A 24,665-nucleotide genomic window follows, 5' to 3' on the forward strand; every position below is an offset into this window, starting at 1 on the left:
GTGTGCGTGTTTCATAACAGGCTTAGCCTAGCCTAAAGCCGGGGTCTGATTGGTCGATGTAAATGGCCTTACTGTAGTTTACGGTTCCCTATTTTTACCTGGTTCATACAATGCTGAAGGTCTTCAATTGTTCCCCTTGTATCTTCTGAGAATACCGACACCTGGTGGTCTCTGGTTGTGTAAGTGTGTCGTGACCCATGTAATCACCTCGGTGTCTTGTAAGGAGGAGAGGGAGTGGACACTCGTGTACGGGCCACTTCTTGAACATTCGCTGTTTTCATACAACGTCCTACAATTATGCAATGTGTGTGTGTGTGTGTGTGTGTGTGTGTGTGTGTGTGTGTGTGTGTGTGTGTGTGTGTAAACACAATCATAACTAAGTTATTTTACAATTTGTTTTGTGTTGTTTGGTATTCAGGTTTACAGTATGATTCCCTTTTCAAAAAAAATCCAGATTTCTATGCAGACGTGGTCTTACGTTTTCTATGACCTGTTTTTGAATGAAGTTCTATGAAATAGATTTTTCTAATGGCTGAATCAGATGCTTTCAAACCTCTCCACACGACCCTTGACATAGGAATTATAAGAAAAAAACAACAACATAGTTTTGATCTCTTTCATATTTATTACAAACAGCCGGTGTAGTGAAGGGCTGTTCATTAACCAGACGAACTCCGTGATTATGACTGCACCACAAACATGGCGCAGATGATGGACGTGTGTAACATTATGAGATGGTGACAAGAAACGTTAAACATCAGCATAAATTACAGGATGGAGAAGGCAACACTGACCTAATAACACTTAAGCATCTGTAGACAAGGTCGACTACCATTAAGAGAGGTGAGGCTTGTCTAGAATAATGAGGCAAGATGATAAGAGTTTCTATATACAAGTGCTTGAACTGGCCTTAGTACCGAGTGTGTTACGGACCTGAGTTAGTGGGTTCTGCAAGGGGATAGTAAACGTATATATATATATATATATATATATATATATATATATATATATATATATATATATATATATATATATATATATAGTGAAGGTATATATAGTAAAAGTACATATATATATGTATATCTAATGTCTCGTTGGGAGAGACTAACTGCTCTGACTTTGTTCATTACTGAAGAATAACAAAGCACTGAGCATTCTAATTACATGATCCAGCAAACATAGAAACGTTAAAGGAACGATATTAAGAACGTTTGGGTACACTAAAAGAAAGTTAACTATGAAGAAAATAAAAAATAAAAACAAAAACCATAAGAACTGCTAGGGAGGAAAATGCGACCATAGAAAATTATTTCAGGGACACAAAGGAACTGAACGAAAAATAGATATAAAAAAAGTTATTGTAAAAACACTTTTAAAGGTCCACAGCAACAGAAACTAGTATGCATTACTGATTTATAAACAGGAAAAAATATCATTGCGATTACTTGAGGAATACGACGATACATGAAGTGTTATTCATATTAGGCATAGGGAGGGCCTGGCCCCTACAACTGTGGATGGTGGCCAGGTAGAACCAAGACATAAAGACGAGGCCAAACATATCAAAATCAAAGCGGTGGTTCAGGACATAAACAACGTAGATACAATGACAGAAAATAGAATACATCATAGGCGAGTAAATTCAAGTGAATGTGATGTCTTCTGTTAACATGCTGCTGAATAGATTCAACCGGCCATCATATCCATGAACTCTGTCAAAAAAAAAAAAATAGTAACTTTTAGATATGTATCAATAATTCACAATAGTAAATATTAGATATGTGTTAACAGGTGGCAGTAAATAAGAGCAAAGTTTTTAGTTTCAGTGCGGTTGAAGGACAACTTAATTGGGATTATATATATATATTATCTCGGAAAGCAAAAATGGGTATGTTTGAAGGAATAGTGGTTCCAACAATGTTGTATGGTTGCGAGGCGTGGGCTATGGATAGAGTTGTGCGCAGGAGGATGGATGTGCTGGAAATGAGATGTTTGAGGACAATGTGTGGTGTGAGGTGGTTTGATCGAGTAAGTAATGTAAGGGTAAGAGAGATGTGTGGAAATAAAAAGAGCGTGGTTGAGAGAGCAGAAGAGGGTGTTTTGAAATGGTTTGGGCACATGGAGAGAATGAGTGAGGAAAGATTGACCAAGAGGATATATGTGTCGGAGGTGGAGGGAACGAGGAGAAATGGGAGACCAAATTGGACGTGGAAAGATGGAGTGAAAAAGATTTTGAGTGATCGGGACCTGAACATGCAGGAGGGTGAAAGGCGGGCAAGGAATACAGTGAATTGGATCGATGTGGTATACCGGGGTTGACGTGCTGTCAGTGGATTGAATCAGGGCATGTGAAGCGTCTGGGGTAAACCATGGAAAGTTGTGTGGGGCCTGGATGTGGAAAGGGAGCTGTGGTTTCGGGCATTATTGCATGACAGCTAGAGACTGAGTGTGAACGAATGGGGCCTTTGTTGTCTTTTCATAGCACTACCTCGCACACATGAGGGGGAGGGGTATGGTATTCCATGTGTGGCGAGGTGGCGATGGGAATGAATAAAGGCAGACAGTGTGAATTGTGTGCATGGGTATATATGTATGTGTCTGTGTGTGTATATATATGTGTACATTGAGATGTATAGGTATGTATATTTGCGTGTGTGGACGTGTGTGTATATACATGTGTATGGGGGTGGGTTGGGCCATTTCTTTCGTCTGTTTCCTTGCGCTACCTCGCAAACGCGGGAGACAGCGACAAAGCAAAATAAATATAAATGAATATATATATATATATATATATATATATATATATATATATATATATATATATATATATATATATATATTCATCTATTTGTTCATTTGTTTACTATACTTTGTTGCTGTCTCCCGCGTTAGCGAGGTAGCGCAAGGAAACAGACGAAAGTATAGCCCAACCCACCAACATACACATGTATATACATACACGCCCACACACGCACATATACATACCTGTACATTTCAACGTATACATACGTATACATACACAGACATATACATAAATACACATGGACATATTCATACTTGCTGCCTTCATCCATTCTCGTCGCTTCCGCCACACAGAAAAATGGTACCCCCCTCCCCCTGCGCGCGCCCGAGGTGACGATAGGAAAAGACAACAAAAGCCACATTCGTTCACACTCAGTCTCTAGCTGTCATGTTTAATGCACCGAAACCACAGCTCCCTTTCCACATCCAGGCCCCACAAAACTTTCCATGGTTTACCTCAGACGCTTCACATGCCCTGGTTCAATCCATTGACAGCACGTCGATCCCGGTATATCACATCGTTCCCATTCACTCTATTCCTTGTACGCTTTTCACCCTTCTGTATGTTCAGGCCCCGATCACTCAAAATCTTTTTCACTCCATCCTTCCACCTCCAATTTGGTCTCCCACTTCTCGTTCCTTCCACCTCTGACACATATATCCTCTTTGTCAATCTTTCCACACTCATTGTCTCCATGTGACCAAACCATTTTGATGCACCCTCTTCTGCTCTCTCAACCACACTTTTTTGATTACCACACATCTCTCTTACCCTTTCATTACTTACTCGATCAAACCACCTCACGCCACATATTGTCCTTAAACATTTCATTTCTAATACATACACCCTCCTCCGCACAACCCTATCTATAGCCCACGCCTCGCAACCATATAACATTGTTGGAATCACTATTCCTTCAAACATACCCATTTTTGCTCTCCGGGATAACGTTCTCGACTTCCACACATTCTTCAACGCTGGTACAAGATCTTTAAAGCTGACGCAGGCGGAAGTTAGATCAACGCCCTGATGTGACACTCATCATACAGTCTAATTAAATCTATGAGTACTGTATGTTTTCAAGAACCTCTGTCTTGTTACAGATATCCATCTTCACTGATTCAAAAATTCTTCATCTGTGATAAGTTGACATTGTTTGTATTCAGTCTACTGTCTCACCTGTACCCTTCCTCTATCAGATCAAAACCCTCTGTCTGTCACATCCCTGTCTTATCTGTAAAAACATCTCTGGTCTGTCTGATCTCCCCTCCCCGCTCACCGTCGAAGTCCAGGGTTCCGGAGCCGTCCTCGTCCACTTCTTCGATGATGCCATCCAAGTCCTCCTCCGTCAGCCTGTTGTCTAGCTCGCGGAGGATCTCCTTCAAGGTGTCGGTGGTGATGTAGCCGTTACCTGTTGGACGAGGTTGTGGACAATGTTCACTGTTCAATCAGTCCCTCACAACATTGTCGCATGGAAACTATTCATGAATCTCTCTCCCATTTTCTGTCACGTGTAGTTTCAGGAAATTTGTATTTGAAGGCAATACGGGAAGGGCAACTTGTTACAAGCTGGATTTCTTCATTGTGATACAGTGAGTGTCTCAGCGTTAGGTGTCTTCATGAAATTCAGGAGATTTAACAGTAATCCAGATATAGATAAATTCACATATAGATATCATCAATTATTCTATACTAAACGACCAGAAAAAGATTAAGCACAGGGTTACTCCCACCTGAGCTCTCAGACTTACCGCCCTTGTCATAGATACGGAAGGCTTCTTTCAACTCGGCCTTCAGCGCCTCCTCGTCCTCCTCAATGAGGAACTTGGCCGCCAACTCTACGAACTCTTCGAACTCCAGCTCACCAGATCCTGAGGACGAGATGCGAGGTTCATTTACAAAGTTCACTACAAGTATGAGGTTTAGTGTAAGGCACAAGTGGTAGAATCAGGATGTAGTACAATGTGACGCTGAAGAGCAAGGGTAAGGTAAAAGCTTTGCCTTCAGTGTGTTACAATAGTAGAAGAGGTAGGTGTGGTGTGAGGTAAGATATATGAGGTAGGTGCAGTGTAGGTAAGATATATGAGGTAGGTGCAGTGTAAGATAAGATATATTAGGTAGGTGCAGTGTAAGGTAAGATTATGAGGTAGGTGTGGTGTAAGGTAAGATATAAGATGTAGGTGTGGTGTGAGGTAAGATATATGAGGTAGTTGCAGTGTAAGGTAAGATATATGAGGTAGGCGTGGTGTAAGGTAGATACATAAGGTCAGTGTGGTGTAAGGTACCTTCTTCAGATGCCTCGTATGCCAGGCAGCAGATGTCAGTAACTCGGTTCTTCATCATTATCAAAAGACGTGATCTACTTCTGACGCATAACAAAATAGGATGTAACATCTGACACGCATCATATCGTGACTATATAAAGAACCGTATCTATTCAAGGTGTTTCCGTAACTCATAGTGTGACATAGAGGTCATAGACAGAGATGCTATCTATGGTAATGAAAAACCTTGTGAATTATACATTCTATGTTCGAAGAAAAACACACGAGAATGCTTGAGTATTTACAAACATATTGTCTCTCCAGACGGTCGCTTATTCTACAACAAACCTGGCATTATTGGCTTACAAATGCCTCCAGCAGACGAGACGATCACCTAGCCTGAGATTCTGAATGGGACAGAAAATTTCCATAAGTTAGGGAAACTAAAGCCTGATGCCTCCATAACCAGGTGTGGTGGTAAACGCAGCAACATGGATAATACATAGCTCAGGTTAATCATGTATCTTGTCGTTAGTGTTAGATGTGATTACTGCAACTACTCTGTGTTGTCACTATCAGAACTAGAGAGTCGACATCATAGAGTTTCTATCTATACATGCCTTAACTGGCGTTAGTACTAGGCAGGGTAAGGACCTGTGTTAGTCGAGTCTGTAAGGGGATAGTGAAGGTCTCTATATATAACAAGGTTTCTCGTGATGACCACTGAAGGTCCACCTCCACCCTGGGCCTCGACCTTACCATCTTCGTCAGTCTCGGCGATGATCTCCTGAAGGTTCTTCTCGGAGACCTTGACGCCCATCATCCTCAGGATGGTGCTGACGGTGTCGGGGGTGATGTAGCCCTTCTTGTCAGTGTCGAAGGAGTCGAAGGCCTTCTGGAGGGCTGCAAGAGAAGGCTCGAGTTAGTGCGTCGCTGGCTAACATCACAGGCGGTGTTGACGGATGGTGCTGACAACGTTATGAGGTGTGATAGTATGGCAGGATGTCAATGAGGCGTGATGGTGAATGAGAAGGGACTAATAGGCAGGAGAAGACGAGGTTAGAAAGAGAAATAATAAAGATTGAAATCTTGGATCAGGTTGTCGGGTACAGCAGAATTCAAGTGATGTTTGGGGTGGTGAAAATGTTGGCACTTTTTCCAAGCTGGATTTCACTGATTACTTTATTGCAATGAGTCTCTGGGGTGAGGGGCAGATACGAGTCCTGAACGAAACGGAACAAAGAACAACCTTGTAAGACATATAAGAGGCAGATCCATCTCTTACTGTTATGAAATATATGACAAAAGCTTCTTCCTGGGAGTTGCTGACCATTACTTTGCCACTGTTTGAATAACCCAGAACAGTTATTGAGAGCTGATTAGAAGTGTCGTCCTTGGCAGGAGGTTCATGGAAAATGAATCGAGATTCTAACCCTCTCTTTAGCATTTGATAGTCTCCTTAATCGGTGAAGTGTAAACCACTGGAGGGTTCGGAGGAGGCTGGAGAAAATGTCCAAGTGCTGTACTAGTGGCGTTACAATCTACATACTTATCTTTTCTTAGGGGGGGATGGAGGGGGGGGGACCAGTTCGATACTCATCACAACATTCTCCTTCCCCCTCTCCAGGCTACTAACTCCCTCCCTAACCCTCCCAGCTACTATGATGGATGTATTGTGAAGTCTACGGATGATATGATCCCAGTGAGGGCGATAACAGACCATCTTTGAATTTACAGATGATAGTGAACCATTGAGGGATTAACGTAGTCTGCAGCGGAGAAAGGAATCATAAGAGTAAAAACATGAGATAATAAGAACAAAATCATAACAATAAAGCAAAAATGAGGAAGGAACTGGTAAGTAAGTGATGATTCATTCCAACTGTTGCAACTCAAAAGTAAAATTAAGCAAGACGGATGGGTTTACCATGCTGGTGAGCAGGTGGACAGTGCATGGTCGTCGGGTATACAATGCATGGTTGTCGGGTATATAGCGCATGTATGCAGTGCTTGGTCATCGGGTATATATTGCATGTTAGTAGGGTATGCAGTGCATTGTATTCAGGTATACAGTGCATGGTTGATGGGTATACAGTGCATGGTTGTCGGATATATGTATAGTGTATAACCGTTAGGTATGCAGTGCTTGGTTGTCAGGTATACACTGCAGGATCGTGTTGTGACTACTGGGTCAGGAGTGATAGAAAGGAACTCAAAATAACACTGTGGCCACGTGGGCCAAAGTGTGTGTAGTGGGGTGTGGTGGGACGATGGCCTCCTGGGCCACAGTATGTGTGGTTGGATGTGGTGGGAAAAATGACCACCTGGGCCACAGTGTGGGTGTGGTGGGCTGTGGTGGGATGATGGCGTTCTTTGTGAAAATGCACTGGGTGTAGGGGATGGCCAGCTGGGCCAAAATGCATGGTGTTCTGAGAGAGAACCTGGCCACTCGGACGTCATGGGATGTAGAGGAGAAAGGTGACCATCTGGGCCACAATGCATGGGAGGTGGGTGAGAGGCTGGCCATTTGGGCCACAGTGCAATGGGCTATAAGGAGGGACGTTGTCCAGCTGGGCCACAACATGCACCTGGCTACATGAGACTAATACATACCGCCGATCTGTTCCTCATCAAGCATATCCTGCAACAGTAGGTAGCGTCGTGTTAATAAAGGTCCCTGAGGCTGAATCATGGGCAACATGGAGCTCATTAAGGCAATACGTACATACACCTATACATATACATATATGCACATATGTATGTATGTATGTATGTATGTATGTGCGTACAAGTTAATAACAAATAAATCAAAAAAGAAGCTGAAAAATAATAGAAATAACTGATTTTCACTCAAATAAATAGGGAAATAATAATGGATTATTTACTGTGAGACATATGAAGATATTCTGTTGATTAATAAAAAAAAAAAACACCATAGTGCACGTGAAAATAAAGAATGAGAACAAAATGTTGAAATGAATAAAAAAATAACAACTTTTATTAGTCCCTTCTGCAGAGGACGTCAGATGTTATCATTGTGGAAGAATGTTACACAGAAAAATTTAGAATATCATGCAAATATATATATATATATATATATATATATATATATATATATATATATATATATATATATATATATATATATATATATATATATATATATATATATACATAAATATATATTCCTATGAGTCCACGGGGAAAATGATATACGATAAGTTCTCAAGGGAACTGTCGTGTAATAATCACATCATCAGGGGAGATACAAGAAGGAAACACTCAGTTGATATACGACGAAGAGGCGTAGCTAGGACGCCATTTGGTAAACAAGTGATTGTCCAAGACAGACAGCGAGCGTATCATAAACTTATTATGTGGACAAGAAGGTGAATAGTTTACAAATTTCATCAACAATAAAGTTATGCAATATGTATAGAACTTCACCAATATTAAGGTTATAATTCTTTGTGTATCTATTAATAGAAGATCCAATGGTATTTCTCGTGGTACTGGAGTTAGAGTTAATAACTGAGATGATATTACTCCAGTCAATACATGATTATAGTTTTTAACGTGATAAAACAAGGCATTTGATTCTTGTCCTATTCTTATACGAGAGTGATGTTGCTTAAGTCTAACAGAAAGATCCTTACCAGTCTGCCCAACATAAAACTTATCACAATATCTACATGGCACTTTATAGATGCATCCAGGAGAATTTTCTGGTGAGTTCCTGATTAAGATATTCTTTATAGTATTATTGTTGCTGAAGGCAACATTTACATCAAAGGATTTAAGCAACATGGAAAGTAAAGTGAAATTACTATTAATAGGGAGAACTAAAAGATTCTTGATGTGAATGGGAGGTTTGGGTTCAACTCTATAAAATGATTTCTTTGCTGACTTAAGGAATTTATCAATGAAAGATCTAGGGTACTTTAACTTAGGTCTAATGGAATACATTTTCTTAAACTCAAACTCAGACACGAAAGTGCACCCGGTAATTTATCGTGTTTCATTTTCCCCGCGGACTCATAAGAATATACTTGATCACGCGCAAATATGCCTTAGACTCCTGGGGCATATCACGGCCATGGTGTTCCTCAAAGCCACAGATGTCCTCACTGAGCTGGACAGCAAGTCTACCCACGCCGTTCAGGACTTAAGGGAGCGTACCCACATGGTTCAGCCAGTGGTACCAAGAGAGGGGAATACCGTCCGTAAGATCGTGTTACAATCCCGGAAGTAGTTGGATGCCAAAAGATGGCTATAGGAGGAGGGAGGGGATTGGGGGGGGGCTAGGTGACTCTTAGAACCCCCCCCCCCCCCCCCACACACACACACAAAGTGTGGAACTCTCCAGCCTCACTTTGATCTTAAGCTCATCTATGACTAGTTAGCTAGTAATCATTATAACCTAGTTCTGCAATATCTGTTATGCCTCAAATGTGTTTTCTCAGCAGAATGGCTGACTAAACCCAATAAACAGTTATTTATTCATTTATCTATTTACACCCAAACGGGGCCTCACGAGTGTAAAATTCTCTCCCTTTCAGTAGACATTGATGATTGGAAGTAGATAATCAATTACTGTAAGTGGGTCACAACGAGTGTACATTCCCTCCTCGTTATGTACAGACAGATAATTACACACACACACACAGTAGAGAATATTCAAGAGATGGGCCTCACGAGTGTAGAACTCCCTCCCCCATAACAACACAAATAGGTCATTACCATTACTTAATCACTCACGCATGTTACTCACGCATGTATGGCTCTCCTGACACGGAGGAAAGAAAAAAAAGAAGAGATAAACTACCATTACTCCTCCCTCCGTGAGATGATTTCTAAGCGTCTCTCCTCAACTCCCAGAAGAAAAAGCGGGACAAAAGTAAAATACCTTCGTAAGTCATTGGATAATTGCTAAGCCCAGGAATCCTGAGTGTGTCTCTGCCAGCCGTTAGCGGCAGCCCCTCGACCGTGCAGCCGTGCCAGGGATTGTGTAAACTGCCGGAAGAATACTAGTGGCGGGAATTGTGTAAATTGCCGCGGAGGAGAGGTGTTGCTGCCTCTCCCCCACATCTTACTCTAAACTGGCTACAAACTGCTGCTATCAGAGCCACTTGAAACTACAAGGGCAAACGCTTGCAGTAGAATTTCAGTAAAGTTCCCAAGTGCACTTTCGTGTAATCACATCATCAGGGGAGATATATATATATATATATATATATATATATATATATATATATATATATATATATATATATATATATATATATATATGATTAGCACAAGTTCATGTAAACTACGATGAGCGTGCTGGGATGTGAGTTTACGTAAACTACTGCGAACGAACATTTCCCAGAACTAATGTAAACTACCAAAAGTATGTAACTGGTGTGAGTGCTTATATATACAGCAGTGAACAGATCGGAGCCAGAGTTTACGTAAACTACCAGAAACGTGATACCAGAGCACACGTAGACCCCTGTGGCATGAGGCTCTTATGTACACTCAGCATGCTATCTAGATTTGAAATCCCACTGGATTTTGCGTTTCTAAATCGTTTGAATTTGATATCAGTCTGATTAAGATATCGTAAGTCTTCTTCATTCTCCTCAAGAATAAAACTTAAAATTGGTTACATTTATGTATAAAAATATCAAAAAAGAAAAGAATTCTTTTGAAATAGCAATAAGCAGCATATGAATTAGTTAGAAATTCATTACTCCATAATTTGATATCATAGGATATTTCTTTTCCAAAAATGTCAAAAATATCACAAGATTTACTCGAAATACAGATAATTCCAGCCAGTGATGTGAGAGACCTTATCAAAATATATATTCATTCAAGATCTTTTCCATTTAGCTTCATCTACAGTAGTAGGAAGACGTGTTAACTACCGTATGAAGTGCTTTTCCTATTTTTCTTTTTCTCTAAACTGCCTACAAACTGCTGGTGAAGTGGCTCAGTGTTTAGTGTTACTGGCCGCGCTTAGTACAGGCCAGCTTAAGGTCGGACCTGTATGGGTTCGAATCCTGAGCGTGGCTGTCGGCCTTCACCCAACCCAGGTGTACATCCTCTGCTCGGGTCGAGTCCATTAGTGGGTCCCTGGTTTAGGCTGGTGTGTGTGTGTGTGTGTGTGTGTGTGTGTGTGTGTGTGTGTGTGTGTGTGTGTACGTACATATGGGTAAATATATAGTTACATATATACAAAGTTTAGGTACAGGGCAGCACGAATGTAAAACTTTCTCCCCGTAACACGCAGTCAGTAATCACACACACACACACACACACACACACACACTTGGTGTTGTGGTTAGCGTCGCTGACCATGATTCGTGCACGTGCCAGCCCAGGTTCGAATTCTGGGGGCAGCAGTCGGCTCATAGCCAGCCTCATCAATTCATCCTTCTCTTGGTGATGGTCGATAAATGGGTATCTGGCTTAGGCTGGTGTGTGTGTGTGTGTATGTGTGTGTGTGTGTGTGTGTGTGTGTGTGTGTGTGTGTGTGTGTGTGTGTGTGTGTAATTAACTATTTGGACTGTACGGGGAGGGAGTTCTAAACTTGTGGAGCCTCTCTCTCTCTCTCTCTCTCTCTCTCTCTCTCTCTCTCTCTCTCTCTCTCTCTCTCTCTCTCTCTCTCTCTCTCCCTCTCTCTCTCTAACATACAAACAACGGTCATGTGCACACACATACTTCAACATACCCCAAACGCAGGATCAAGTATCACACACCGCTTCTTGACACAGGATCAGCCAACGCACTCACATGTCAACCCACTCACTCCTCACACACACACACACACACACACACACACACACACACACACACACACACACACACACACACACACACACACACACACACACACACACACACACACACACACCTAACCTACCCTAACCTAACCTACCCTAACCTAACCTACCCTAACCTAACCTAACCTACCCTAACCTACCCTAACCTAACCTAACCTACCCTAACCTACCCTAACCTCACAGTTCCCTCAGGCCACCGTCACAGGTGCAGGTGAGGGTGTACCTCTTGCCACCATCAGATCCACTGCACTGCAGACGTCACACGCCATCATCACTACCAACCTTGCATGTGGACACGGTCTTATGTCGCACCCCCGCTACACTACACCCTGCACACACACACACACACACACACACACACACACACACACACACACACACACAACGGGGAGAGACAGATGGGATACTCTGGACAGACAACGAGATGAGGCTTCTATCACGTACAGACGAGGAGGAGGACCATACCCTGCACAGACAACAAAGTAATAGGTACTCTGAACAGACAATGAGAAGCTTGTATCCTGCACAGACAACGAGGAGTGGTTTGTGTCCTGCACAGACAACGAGGAGAGGCTTGTATCTTGCAAAGGCAACAACGAGATGCTTGGGATCCTGTACAGACAACGAAGAAGGGCTTGTATCCTGCACTGACAACGAGGAGAGCTTTGTATCTTGCACAGACAATGAAGAGAGGCTTGTATCCTGCACAGACAACCAAAAGAGGCCTCAGCACAGACCAGGTGTGGTACACAGGTGGTGGTGTGGTCCCGGGTGGCTATGGCTTGGGGGGAAGGTGTGCCCCACACTCACCATGTTGACGCGTGGAGGAAGATGACACTACAGGTGGGTGACAAGAGAGCAGGGCAGCTCCTCCTCAGCGACTGGGGGTACCTGTGCCAGTGGGACGTCCTCCCTCACACTCCTCCCATTATATTCTCAACCCCCCCTTACCCCCACCGCACCTCCTCCTCCTCCTCCTCCTCTTCCTCCTCGACGAATTCCTTAGGGAAGAAACGTGGACCTCTGGCTGTCCCCTGTTTTAATCTGCCTCTCCCCCTCCTTCCCCCACCACCACCACCACCACCACAACCTAAACCACTCGGTTCTCTCCACCACCACCACCACCACCAACTATACCTCCCCGCCAGACATTCCCCTCCCCTCCTGCCCTAGCTTGCTCAGCTGTAACACGAAGTATTATATAGCTGTTTTCGAGCTTGCTATATCTGTCTGGGCGAGAGTCAAACCCGGGAACCCCACTGGTTGGCTGGCTGGTCCGCCTGGCTCTTCGTCCTGCTGCTTCCCTAGTGTTCTACTGGCCGTGTTGGCTACGTATTCTGAACACGACGCTGACTGTAATAAAAAGAAAATAAAGAACTTCAATTATGTCTCTCACAAACACGTCTCAAAATTCACTTATGATTCATAGAAGTAAACTATATTCTTTCTGTACATAAGATCATATATATATATATATATATATATATATATATATATATATATATATATATATATATATATATATATATATATATATATATATATATATATATATATATATATATATGGCACATGATTAATCCTTTTACTTAGGCTTATGACACGCTGTCCTCACACGCACAGTGTCATAACTTATATACAAACTTCCATTGTTCGATGACAAATGACCTCATGAATTCACCAGAAGTTGTCAGTAACCCTGGGAGGGAGGTATGGTCTTAATAAGGACATATCCAAAGGAATTTGTCGAAAAATAGAATTCAATAGGAACTAAGTACACAATCACAGGAGCTTGGGACAGTCTTTAATCACCTCCACCAGCACGACACTGCATTCGTGTATGCTGTAAAAGGAATCTGAATCTGTCTTATACATATATTGACTTTGTGAAAGATATTGAAGCCTTATACACTGCATTCGCGAATCCGGTCAAATGCATTTGAATCTGTACTACACATTTACTATTTCTTTTTGTGGTATTCAAGCTTATCTTATGCATCTATGAATTCTTCAAACGACCACTTGCTTTTCCTCATACGTTTATAGATTCTGTAACTGTTATCTAAATCTTTCCTTCTAAACTATAAGCTTCAAACGTTTCCTAAAGACACCTATGACTTCTGCAAATGATACTCGATCCTTTATCACTCCCCGTCAGATGTTTTCTGGAGACTGAGACGTAATCAAGAGAAGAATGATGAAAACAAAGAAGCAAACCTGAGCAGACAATGCTGAGTGCGTGAGGGCGCAGGACGCACGTGCGTGCGGGTGACATGTGGAACAGGATTAAGTACAATGGGTGTGGCAGAGGCCAGCAGAACCACTATTGTACATTCATTGTTACTAAAACCTTCGGATTAGTCAGTGGAATGTCTGGTAGCAAGCACTTGTGGGCAGGTTGGAGGCACGAGAGAAGAAGGTCGCCGATGAATTCACAAGAAATGATCATTATTCCAATAATCATATTTTGTAATGATCATTATTCCAATAATCATATTTTGTAATGATCATTATGCCAATAATCATATTTTGTAATGATCATTATGCCAATAATCATATTTTGTAATGATCATTATGCCAATAATCATATTTTGTAATGATCATTATTCCAATAATCATATTTTGTAATGATCATTATGCCAATAATCATATTTTGTAATGATCATTATGCCAATAATCATATTTTGTAATGATCATTATGCCAATAATCATATTTTGTAATGATCATTATGCCAATAATCATATTTTGTAATGATCATTATGCCAATAATCATATTTTGTAATGATCATTATGCCAATAATCATATTTTGTAATGATCATTATGCCAATAATCATATTTTGTAATGATCATTATTCCAATAATCATATTTTGTAATGATCATTATGCCAATAATCATATTTTGTAATGATCATTATTCCAATAATCATATTTTGTAATGATCATTATTCCAATAATCATATTTTGTAATGATCATTATTCCAATAATCATATTTTGTAATGATCATTATGTCAATAATCATATTTTGTAATGATCATTATGCCAATAATCATATTTTGTAATGATCATTATTCCAATAATCATATTTTGTAATGATCATTATTCCAATAATCATATTTTGTAATGATCATTATTCCAATAATCATATTTTGTAATGATCATTATTCCAATAATCATATTTTGTAATGATCATTATTCCAATAATCATATTTTGTAATGATCATTATTCCAATAATCATATTTTGTAATGATCATTATGCCAATAATCATATTTTGTAATGATCATTATGCCAATAATCATATTTTATAATCATTCCTGGAAAACTGTAGGTATAGTTCGCTGGCAAACACTAGAATGATGCAGATGTAAGGTAAACTTGAATCAAGTCTCCTGACCGAACTTATATTCGTGCTGAATCAAGTCTCCTGAATCCACTTATGTTCGTGCTGAAACAAGTCCCCTGAGTCAACTTATATTCGTGCTGAATCAAGTCTCCTAAATTAGCTTATGTTTGTGCTGAATCAAGTCTCCTGAATTAACCCTATATTCGTGCTTAATCAATTCTCCTAAATCAACTTATAATCGTGCTGAATCAAGTCTCCTAAACTAACTTACATTCGTGCTGAATCAAGTCTCCTAAACTAACTTATATTCGTGCTGAATCAAGTCTCCTAAACTAACTTATAATCGTGTTGAATCAAGTCTCCTAAACTAACTTACATTCGTGCTGAATCAAGTCTCCTAAACTAACTTATAATCGTGTTGAATCAAGTCTCCTAAACTAACTTACATTCGTGCTGAATCAAGTCTCCTAAACTAACTTATATTCGTGTTGAATCAAGTCTCCTAAACTAACTTACATTCGTGCTGAATCAAGTCTCCTAAACTAACTTATAATCGTGTTGAATCAAGTCTCCTAAACTAACTTACATTCGTGCTGAATCAAGTCTCCTAAACTAACTTATATTCGTGTTGAATCAAGTCTCCTAAACTAACTTACATTCGTGCTGAATCAAGTCTCCTAAACTAACTTACATTCGTGCTGAATCAAGTCTCCTAAACTAACTTACATTCGTGCTGAATCAAGTCTCCTAAACTAACTTATAATCGTGTTGAATCAAGTCTCCTAAACTAACTTACATTCGTGCTGAATCAAGTCTCCTAAACTAACTTATATTCGTGCTGAATCAAGTCTCCTAAACTAACTTATATTCGTGTTGAATCAAGTCTCCTAAACTAACTTACATTCGTGCTGAATCAAGTCTCCTAAACTAACTTATATTCGTGCTGAATCAAGTCTCCTAAACTAACTTATATTCGTGTTGAATCAAGTCTCCTAAACTAACTTACATTCGTGCTGAATCAAGTCTCCTAAACTAACTTATATTCGTGCTGAATCAAGTCTCCTAAACTAACTTATATTCGTGTTGAATCAAGTCTCCTAAACTAACTTACATTCGTGCTGAATCAAGTCTCCTAAACTAACTTATATTCGTGCTGAATCAAGTCTCCTAAACTAACTTATATTCGTGTTGAATCAAGTCTCCTAAACTAACTTACATTCGTGCTGAATCAAGTCTCCTAAACTAACTTACATTCGTGCTGAATCAAGTCTCCTAAACTAACTTACATTCGTGCTGAATCAAGTCTCCTAAACTAACTTATATTCGTGCTGAATCAAGTCTCCTAAACTAACTTATATTCGTGCTGAATCAAGTCTCCTAAACTAACTTACATTCGTGCTGAATCAAGTCTCCTAAACTAACTTATATTCGTGCTGAATCAAGTCTCCTAAACTAACTTATATTCGTGTTGAATCAAGTCTCCTAAACTAACTTACATTCGTGCTGAATCAAGTCTCCTAAACTAACTTATATTCGTGCTGAATCAAGTCTCCTAAACTAACTTATATTCGTGTTGAATCAAGTCTCCTAAACTAACTTACATTCGTGCTGAATCAAGTCTCCTAAACTAACTTACATTCGTGCTGAATCAAGTCTCCTAAACTATCATATTCGTGCTAAATCAAGTTTCCTAAACTATTTTATATTCGTGCTTAATCAATTCTCCTGAATCCACTTATATTCGTGCTGAATCAAGTCTCCTGAATCCACTTATATTCGTGTTGAATCAGTTCTCCTGAACCAACATACATTCGGACATACACGATAGTGAATAACCTTCTTAGATCATGGGTTACATTTCAGTCACATTCCTCTCAGTTTACAGTAGGTCACGTATGCTGAGAGAGAGAGAGAGAGAGAGAGAGAGAGAGAGAGAGAGAGAGAGAGAGAGAGAGAGAGAGAGAGAGAGAGAGAGAGAGAGAGAGAGGGTGATTAATTCTTTTGATATAAGGAAGGTACAGCAACCTATTGAGCATCGCTTCTGACCTGACCAATCAAAGCCAGGCTGTTATACCCAAGGGTCGTACCGTTGTCCTCAAGGGTCGTGTTGACGTCTCAAGGTGTTGTTGCTATTGAGACCACATCGTCTGAGAGGAATTCTAATAGGTTTGGTTCAGTGCAGTTACTCACGGAGTGAATTGTTCGCCATAATCCTCGCTTGCACACACTACACAACCACAACCAGCTTAATTGTCCCTGGTTCTTTATCCTCACTACTTGCCCTGAATACTCAGAGACCAGAATGCGCCATGCTTGTCTCTGAAGCCTGATGCAGACATGCCAGCGTTACTGGTAAATGGACTCGAATCAAATTCTTCTGGTTTTCCTTTCACATCAGTTTCCCCAAAGCCGATGTGTTAGACAAACTGAAGAGCTATTTGACGGAAGTAGACAAGCGTAAATAGGTACCAACAGACCCATTTCCCATGTCAGTGAAGTGTGTCAAGTACAATATAGTGTGTGTGTAGAGAATATTAAGAAAATAATATGAAAAGTCTATATGGTTTTCTACTTCTACCATATGAATCCTTATGTTTCTCTCCTGATCTACTCTCACATACCATCTCTTTAGGACCCAATAGTCTATTGATGTTTGATTTCATTTGTATTCTTTTGTCTTGATATGTATTAGTAGATTAGAAGATGTTATCACTGTTAGAATAAAGGTCAGGGTGTTATTGCTATCGAGACTCTGCCTTATCTAGAGATGGTTATCATGTGAACTATAAAGTTTGTGGCCAAAGATATGGACACATAACAGAAAACTGTGTCTTAAACTGTGGAAAAAAAATATATATAGAATTTCTAAAGGATAAGTGCAAGGGAAACCCGGCAAGAAATGGTACAACATTATACTATTGATGATATCTGATATTCCGACACTGTATGTATCTTGTCCGTCTCGCTGCACCTCACACACATGATGAGTCTACTGTGTGGTGTGACTGTAGATTTATGAAATGAATGGAAATGGAGAGATCTTATGATCCATCAGTCTACTGGGGGTCTGACACAGACTCTTGAGTGACCTCTGTAACCCTTTTGCGCTACCGCTCACACGGAGGGCATGGGTGGCACGATACACCTGCCACTGAGAACGGGAAAACCTGGTCACTCACGATGAGGTAAAGTGGCACTAGGGAGAGAGGAGTGACGTGGTGTCATACACATCAAGAAGGACCAGCTTGCATCTTTACTTATGAATGACTGTTGTTACCACAGTCGTAGAGCCGTACTTATGGTAATAAAGTACACTTTAAAGTGTGTGTGTGTGTGTGTGTGTGTGTGTGTGTGTGTGTGTGGGTTAATATGTAGAATACTTCACATACAGACACAGACCCCAAGCCAACATCCCTTTGTTTACTACAATCGTCTTTCCTATTCGTCCTCCATCCCTCGAGGCTCAGACGTCTTAACCACAATAATGAGACTACGAACCACATAATATGTTGTACCCGTTGCTCCTTACCGTGAACCATAGAGATTTTGCTTCACTTTCCAGGACCTCTGGTATGTTCGGATATCCTTCTTTCCAAATACTTCAAATGTAACTTCGTAATGATACTCTTTCCCATTAATCTTTTTTTCCTATTAACTTCGTACTCCTAGTCTTCTCTTGCTGCTGCTGGCTGCCAAGACAGATTTTCTCGAAGTTGCACTGAAATTCACAACAGAAGTCATTTCCTTACATAAATGCCTCACTGTTCAACTGTGGTTCGAAGTTAGTCTCGAAATGTGCCGGCAAAAATTCCCTGTTCTCGATTCACGTCAGATTACATTCATTTCCTTATGAAATGTCTCTGACGTGGATGAGATATACAAGCTATCAAACTCCTTTATATTTCTATTGCTCAGACGGACAGCTTTACAGTGAGACACGGTTGGCTTAGCAACAGACCAAACCAGGATATCACGGGTATGGCCAACAGACGGTCCCACACGGTTAACTTGGCCACAACCAAGTCGAGGAGTCAGACTTGGCTAGTGTGTGTGTACCTAAGCACATCGAGATGTGGTCACTTGGAGGCTGGCAAAAAGATGTTGGTTATATGACACCAGTTCTGAGCGAAACCTGGCTAATGACGGTCAGAGAACTCTCCATACTTCGGAAAGATGGTGAAGCGAGTATTTCCGAATGATGAAATTCATGCGGATTAATTTCTTAGCCGTAGATGTCGCCATGAATATGTTTTAGTGAAGAGAGGAGGAAAAGGAGGCTGGGCTAGCCAGTGAGGACACGGACAGCCTCATCCCAGCTGGTGAAGAGGGAGGAGGAGGAGGAGGATGTATGGCCAGCAGGGAGGAGGGGTCAGCTCCGCTTCACTTGGAGTCTGGAAAGGAGGATGGAATACGTGCACATGTTGCCTCTGGCCACCATCTACCCACTGACCCATCTACCCATCATCTTCCGGACTTATGCCTCGGTGCCGGAAGAGAACTGGGTGAGAGTCAGTGCGGAGAATGGAAAAGACAGGTGAGTGAGGGTGTAGAGAAAAAGAGAGAAAAATTGTGAAACGACAGAACACCCAGTAACAAGGTCAACGGCAGTGAGGATGAACTGGCCCTCATGGAATGGCGAGACTGATAGGAAGAAAAATCAAGAGATATGGAAACAATAGTCCAGAAATTTATGAATATAAACACCAGGAACTGATGACGACAAAAGATGACGTGATGGTGTAGGTAGAACTGTGAGCAGAGGCGAGTAATGTGGTGCCATGTTCTTCCTGTCATGTGTGATGTCACCACCTCTGGTACTGTCATGTTCCACCTGTCACATATGGTGCCACGACCTCTGGTGCTCTCATGTATAGTACCAGCCACAACCTCTGGTACTGTCATGTTCCTCATGTCATTTATGATATAATGATCATAGTTTGATGAAGGGAAGTATGTAAGGGTAACTCAAGTGTGAGCTGTTTCGATAAAAGATGAGAGAAAAAGAAATGTATGAGATACTACGTTACTACGTTATTGCTAGCATTACTTACTAGAGATTATCATATGATGGTTGATGATGTTCAAGTGAGGCGACCATTGGGGGCGGCCATAGCCATGGCTCAAGTAAAACCCGTTAATTCAGACATTAATGACCCAACTAGGCCAATGGATTGCCAAGCATACTTTGACTACTCGCTTTCCTGTGGGCTAAGAAAAAGCCATTAACCTTGCATTTAAGACAAAGATAGAATGAGTCCACATAACATGATAGTGACATGTGTGTGTGTGTGCGTAGTCACTGGGATCCCTTAACACCTAAGGCTATTCACAGTATGAGAAATAATGTGGCCTGCATCATAACACAAGTGCTGATAGTCGCTAAACATCCTAACTCACAGTTGCAAGGGACTTCTTGTTCTCTGGTGCTGACACTTCACTTGAACGGTTCACATTGTAACACTTGTTCTTAGCTGGATTTTTAGTAGCTGTCCTGCAGCCGGGTCTCGGCGTGAGTGTGTCTGTGGCCAAGCGATGGACCTTCGTCCTCCACGTCAGGTCGGTTCATGTTCGTGCTTCACTCAACGGCTGGATGAAGCACACCACAAGCACGTTATTATGACTCTTCCCAGCTGGGTCCCTGACTGGTGCCCTACAGGTACTCGACCCAAACAGGTGCTCGACCCAACTTGGATGCTCAACCTAATTTACCTCGGCCCAACCATGCTCGACCCAACTAGGCCCGACTCAACCAGGTTCGACCCAACCAGGCTCGACCCAACCAGGCTCGACTCAAACAGCTCCTCGACCCAGCCAGGTTCGACCCAACCAGACTGCCCTGAAGGAACTGACGTTATCAGCCTCTTCTAGACACATTATTGGCTCAGGAGGCGAGTCATGCACACTTTATAAAGACATCTTTCTTAACAAATCGAGGTGTTAGCTTACCGGGATTTCTTGGTGGATGTTGAATGCTATGCCCCCGGACTGGCTCAGTGTCTCCAAGGGGATAGGATACTCAGTGACTGACACTGAGACTGAGTCTCCTCTGTGTACTGTGTGACCCGGAATCACGCTGGGTTGCCAAGGCGATCATCTCAGTTTCCCTGATTAATTACTTCACTATGTCACTTTCTTATTTTTCCACACTCGATACATTTTCGTTGTGTCATGATTTGAAACGGAATCGCTGTATGTTGTTATCTGAGCACCGTAAATGGTAAACTTTTACACTTGGCTTCATCCTATATAGGAGCCGCTATGGACGAGGACATGTCCTTTATGAGTTTAACAATCTAATTTCTATAATTAAACCACAGCTATACTCATGATACACGCCACGGGTTATTTCACGTGCTAATTCCTTACATTATTCTTACAATATGATACTTTGAGCTTGCTAGCTAAGCAATGTTACAAGAGTCCCATAATTGACATCTTACCTCCCCGCGGGTGGGATGTGATGGGGGGTCAGTGGGTGGCTGTCGGCCCCTCACTGTTGTCACTAAACGCCGATCAACACCGTTAGGTTACCAACATATGGTCTCCTCCCTCCCCTATATAGTGACTCTAGTAATAGTGTATATTCTTACTTGCAAGTTATGCTATTCCCAATATATCAAATAACAACTATACGTCAATAATACTAGATTATCATACAGGTTAGACAGATATGGCAAAACTGGCTACCATCTGGTTCCCTTGTTGTTCCCACGTCTGTTTGATTTGCTGCTCCCAGGTTACATTATCTATCTGCCCGATAGATTCATAACCGCGCGATAACTTTAGGCACGCCATCAGATCTCTCCATGTCCAACACGTCTACCCTGTTTTATATAGGAAGAGAGGAAAGTGATTGGTTTTCAGTGAATGTTGGTTTACGGGAAGGGTGTGTGATGTCTCCATGGTTGTTTAATTTGTTTATGCATGGGGTTGTTAGGGAGGTGAATGCAAGAGTTTTGGAAAGAGGGGCAAGTATGCAGTCTGTTCTGGATGAGAGAGCTTGGGAAGTGAGTCATTTGTTGTTCGCTGATGATACAACGCTGGTGGCTGATTCGTGTGAGAAACTGCTGAAGCTGTTGACTGAGTTTGGCAAACTGTGTGAAAGAAGCTGAGAGTAAATGTGAATAAGTGCAAGGTTATTAGGTACACTAGGGTTGAGGGTCAAGTCAATTGGGAGGTAAGTTTGAATGGAGAAGAACTGTAGGAAGTGAAGTGTTTTAGATATCTGGGAGTGGATTTGGCAGCGGATGGAACCATGGAAGCGAAAGTGAATCATAGGGTGGGGGAGGGGGCGAAAGTACTGAGAGCGTTGAAGAATGTGTGGAAGTCGAGAACATTATCTTGGAAAGCAGAAATGGGTATGTTTGAAGGAATAGTGGTTCCAACAATATGTGGTTGCGAGTCGTGGGCTATAGATAGAATTGTGCGGAGGAGGGTGGATGTGCTGGAAATGAGATGTTTGAGGACAATATGTGCTGTGAGGTGGTTTGATCGAGTAAGTGATAATAGGGTAAGAGAGATGTGTGGTAATAAAAAGAGTGTGGTTGAGAGAGCAGAAGAGGGTGTTTTGAAATAGTTTGGTCACATGGAGAGAATGAGTGAGGAAAGATTAACCAAGAGGATATATGTGTCAGAGGTGGAGGGAACGAGAAGTGGGAGACCAAATTGGAGGTGGATAGATGGAGTGAAAAAGATTTTGAGTGATCGGGGCCTGAACATGCAGGAGGGTGAAGGGCATGCAAGGAATAAAGTGAATTGGAACGATGTGATATACCGGGGTCGACGTGCTGTCATTGGATTGAACCAGGGCGTGTGAAGCGTCTGGGGTAAACCATGGAAAGTTCTGTGGAGCCTGGATGTGGAAAGGGAGCTGTAGTTTCAGTGCATTATACATGACAGCTAAAGACTGAGTGTGAACGAATGTGGCCTTTGTTGTCTTTTCCTAGCGTTACCTCGTGTAATTGCGGGGGGAGGGGGTTGTTATTTCATGTTTGGCGGGGTGGCGATGGAAATGAATAAAGGCAAACAGTATGAATTATGTACATGTGTATACATGTATATGTCTGTGTGTGTATATATATGTATACGCTGAGATGTATAGGTATGTATATTTGCGTGTGTGGACGCGTATGTATATACATGTGTATGTTTGTAGGTTGGGCCATTCTTTCGTCTGTTTCCTTGCGCTGCCTCGCTAACGCGGGAGACAGCGACGAAGCAAAATAGATAAAATGAATATATATATATATATATATATATATATATATATATATATATATATATATATACATATATATATATATATATATATATACATATATATATATATATATATATATATATATATATATATATATATATATATATATATATATATATATATATATATATATATATATATATATATATATATATATACATATTCGCCATTTCCTGAATCTTAAGGGAGAAATGCTCACTTGGCCTTTTTCTCTGATCCTTCTTTGGAAAGTAAAATTGGAGGGGAGGATTTCCAGCTCCTCTCCCCCCCCCCCGCTCCCTCCCCTTTTAGTCGCTTTCTACGACACGCTGGAAATACGTGCAGTATTCCTCCTCCCTTATCCTCAGAACAATTATTTGATTTTGAGGTTGGGAGAACATACTTATATGATGTTCCTCATATTCTAAAGGGGAGGAAGTCAAAGAGGAAAGATAATAACATATGTGTATATCTATGTAAATGTGAATGCCTATGTCTGTGTGTATGACTAGGTGTGTAAGTACCTACGTAGACAGTGCAGGGAGGAGGTTTTACACACTTGGACTTTCTCCACCATTATACAACATTGCAGACATCTGTATAAACATCAGATATCCACAGCTTCATCGCTCAGTTGACTCATCTCATCCAAAACTCTGATGCAATATATGTACTTCATGTCTTTTCCGACAACTTTCTTGTGATATTCATAAAGGCCTTTGTTTGCTCTTTCTTTGTGTCCAAAGAATCGTTTGCTGTCAACATTGCCAAGCTAATTCAAAACCTGAAGGTTGTGATCAACTTTTCCCTTACTCTTCTCTCCTCCATGGTGAAAAGACTAATTGCCTCTGACCCGTCCCAGTATCTCAACTCACTTATTTCAGGTACCGTCTTATCTGTCCTCCTCTGAACCTACTGTGTTCTTAGATCTTAGTGTTTTCGTATTCTCGGTGACCAAACATGCGATGCTCATTCTGAATCATATCTGGTATATAGATCTCAATTGTTTATCAAACGCTTTCTATTAGTTTTCCTACAATATACTCCTCATTGTTGGCGTTTCAGATTGTTTCATATCAAGACGGTTAATGTATCTCCTCCTTTGCTCTTTCCTTCCTCGCTGTCATGTATCCCACCAAGACGACCTGTTCAGTTCTCATACCTCTGCCTCGTATAGTGTAAAC

The 24,665-nt window shown here is 41.2% G+C and overlaps 1 protein-coding gene across 1 annotated transcript; it reads right to left on the reverse strand.

Annotated features, from left to right (window-relative positions):
• Positions 1 to 602: 602 nt before the first annotated feature.
• LOC139750842 (troponin C, isotype gamma) lies at positions 603 to 13,003 on the reverse strand. The gene is made up of 6 exons (XM_071665628.1): positions 12,708 to 13,003; positions 7,681 to 7,708; positions 5,827 to 5,970; positions 4,555 to 4,674; positions 4,083 to 4,214; positions 603 to 1,712 (listed from the first exon to the last, which is right to left on the reverse strand). Exons 1-6 carry the CDS (start codon positions 12,708 to 12,710, stop codon positions 1,687 to 1,689), a joined length of 453 nt encoding a protein of 150 aa, XP_071521729.1. The 5' UTR covers positions 12,711 to 13,003; the 3' UTR covers positions 603 to 1,686.
• Positions 13,004 to 24,665: the final 11,662 nt, after the last annotated feature.

Source organism: Panulirus ornatus, chromosome 10, assembly GCF_036320965.1.
Source record: "Panulirus ornatus isolate Po-2019 chromosome 10, ASM3632096v1, whole genome shotgun sequence".
Classification (NCBI taxonomy): domain Eukaryota; kingdom Metazoa; phylum Arthropoda; class Malacostraca; order Decapoda; family Palinuridae; genus Panulirus; species Panulirus ornatus.